At 38.3% G+C, this 2,494-nt stretch overlaps 1 protein-coding gene across 1 annotated transcript; it reads left to right on the top strand.

Moving 5' to 3' along the window:
- Nucleotides 1-1,690, top strand: LOC116122435. Its single transcript, XM_031408282.1, has 3 exons — nucleotides 1-224; nucleotides 605-861; nucleotides 1,386-1,690. Exons 1-3 carry the CDS (start codon nucleotides 1-3, stop codon nucleotides 1,688-1,690), a joined length of 786 nt encoding a protein of 261 aa, XP_031264142.1.
- Nucleotides 1,691-2,494: the final 804 nt, after the last annotated feature.

Below are 2,494 nucleotides of genomic sequence, written 5' to 3'. Positions count from 1 at the left end.
ATGGCATGTGATACTCCTAAAGAAGCTTGGGATAAACTCAAGGAGAAGTTTGGGGGAAGTAGCCAAACTAAAAACATGCAGGCCTTGAACTTGAGAAGAGAGTTTGAAATGCTCAAAATTCAAGAAACTAAAAATGTCAAGGAGTATGTGGATAGATTAATAAATGTAGTGAATAAGATTAAATTACCTAGTGAGGAGTTGACTGATCATAGGATTGTGGAAAGGTTTTGGTCAGTCTACCCGAAAGATTTGAAACAAAAATCTCCTCACTTGAAGACTCCAAAGACCTGTCCCAGATCAGCCTAGCTGAACTTGTGCATTCCCTTCAAGCACAAGAGTAGAGGAGGCTACTGAGGCAGGAAGATTTGGGTGAGGGAGCTATGTTTGCAAGCCAAAAAAAAGAAGGGATTTTAAGGTGAAAGTAGGATGTATGCCGGAGAGAAGAAGGGAAAAGAAAAGGTGAACAATCAAGGAGGAAAGAATGCAAGTGCCAGAACTTTTGCTCCTTGTCCTCACTGCAAGAGAAAGAACCACTCTGAAAACAGATGTTGGTTTAGGCCTAGCATACAATGCAGGTCTTGTAAACAATTTGAGCACATTGAAGAGTGTGTAAGAACAAGGGGAATCAGCAGGACCAGCAAGCTCAAGCAGTGGAAAGTTCTCAGCAGACACAAGAGAGTACAGAGCAGCTTTTTGTGGTCTCAGAATGCATGGTTGCAAGCAGCCCTTATGAGTGGTTGATTGACAGTGGCTACACCAATCATATGACCCCAAATGCCAGCAATTTCGTGAACCTAGACGAGGGCTATCAATCCAAGGTGAAGGTGGGAAATGGTGAGCTGCTGGAGGTGAAAGGCAAAGGTGACATAGTTGGCTAAACCAAAATAGGTATTAAACTCATAGCTGATGTTTTGTTTGTACCTAAAATCAGTTTAAGCCTACTTACTGTAGGACAAATGTTAGAGAAAAATTGTTATCTTCATTTCAAGGACCTCACTTGTGTTATTTTAGAAGGTGATGGGACTGAATTGATGAAGGTTATGACGCAGGGAAAAAACTTCCCTGTAGAATTAGGAAAACTTGTCTTTCAAAACCACTCAGCTAGGATAGATGATTCAGAGTTGTGGCATAGGAGATTTAGACATTTCCATTATCATTCCCTTAAGGAACTCAAACACAAAAACCTTGTCCATAACTTACCCGAAATTGACCAATGTGAAGGATTGTGCAAACCCTGTCAAATTGGCAAGCTCAACAGGCCCCCATTCCCTATAAATAAAGCTTGGAGAGCAAGTGAAAGGCTCCATCTTGTGTACACTAATGTGTGTGGTCCAATGCAGCAAACTTCTCTAAATGGAAGTAGATATTTCATCCTTTTCATACAGATTTTTCCAGGATGACATGGGTACATTTCTTGAACCAAAAGAGTGAGGTAGTTGCTATATTCAAAAGGTTCAAGCTGTTGGTTGAAAACCAAACAAGTTTGACACTCAAAACATTGAGAAGTGACAATGGTGGAGAGTATACTTCCAATGAGTTTGAAGGAGCATGCAAAGGGGCTGGGATATGGCATCAGTTTAGTAGTCCATACACTCTACAACAAAATGGAGTGAGTGAGAGGAAAAATAGGACTGTGATGGAGATGGCAAGATGCATGATGATTGAGAAAAATCTTCCAAAAATTTTCTAGGCAAAAGCAGTCAAGACTGGGATCTATCTCCTTAATCGGTTACCAACCAAAGCTCTGGACAACTGATAATCATATTTTATACTATGATTTTGCATTGAATTTTGATAGGATTTAGGATACTTTTCATACAATTTGGGCCATAATTGCTACCTAATTCTTTTAACTTGCGCTTGGAAACTCAGAATCAAAAACTTGATGCGTGTTTACTACAACATGCAATGAATAGCAAGTGCACTAGTCGCATAAAGTAATAAAGTGATGAGTGAGTATCGTTCCCACGAGGATAGTGTTACTAAGTATCGATTTCTCTAGTTTAAGTCCTAATTGAAGAAACGATAAAATTGGGCATTGATGGAAATGATCAAACTAATCAAATTAACAAAAAATACAGAATGAAAATTAAATTAAAGCAAAACCCAACAACTTAACTAATTAAACAATGCAAAAAAAAATAATGCTAGGGTGTTGATTTCACCTAGATACGCTAACCCAAATCATAGAATCTATTACCCAGTTCTAATTCCTTGATTGAAAAATCAAATTCGCTAAGTTGTAAAACATACCCTCAGGCTACATTTCCTACTTATCCTATTAAGCTTCCGCACCCAACAAAATGAAGATTAATAGTTCAAAGGATTTTAAGCTTTATGGAATTCTATCTAGATTTCATAGATCGCTAAACCTATCTCTAGCGTTTGCTTAATCTATGGTATTTATCCCAAGAGGCACAATCACAAATCAATTCTCAGTCTCATTTGAACAACACACATTTGAATGGTGATCAAGCATCCAAAAGTCATTAAG

Source organism: Pistacia vera, unplaced genomic scaffold (assembly GCF_008641045.1).
Source record: "Pistacia vera cultivar Batoury unplaced genomic scaffold, PisVer_v2 Contig134, whole genome shotgun sequence".
Classification (NCBI taxonomy): Eukaryota; Viridiplantae; Streptophyta; class Magnoliopsida; order Sapindales; family Anacardiaceae; genus Pistacia; species Pistacia vera.
Note: the sequence above shows the minus strand (reverse complement) of the source record. Positions and strands in the feature narration are given on the sequence as shown.

What these genes read in the sequence shown, in the direction of transcription:
- LOC116122435 (XM_031408282.1), top strand. Translation starts at nt 1, where the DNA reads ATGGCATGTGATACTCCTAAAGAAGCTTGGGATAAACTCAAGGAGAAG. An exon ending in GATCATAGGATTGTGGAAAG is followed by an intron (nt 225 to 604) that starts GTTTTGGTCAGT and finishes AGCACATTGAAG; the next exon opens with AGTGTGTAAGAACAAGGGGA. An exon ending in GCTGGAGGTGAAAGGCAAAG is followed by an intron (nt 862 to 1,385) that starts GTGACATAGTTG and finishes CTTTTCATACAG; the next exon opens with ATTTTTCCAGGATGACATGG.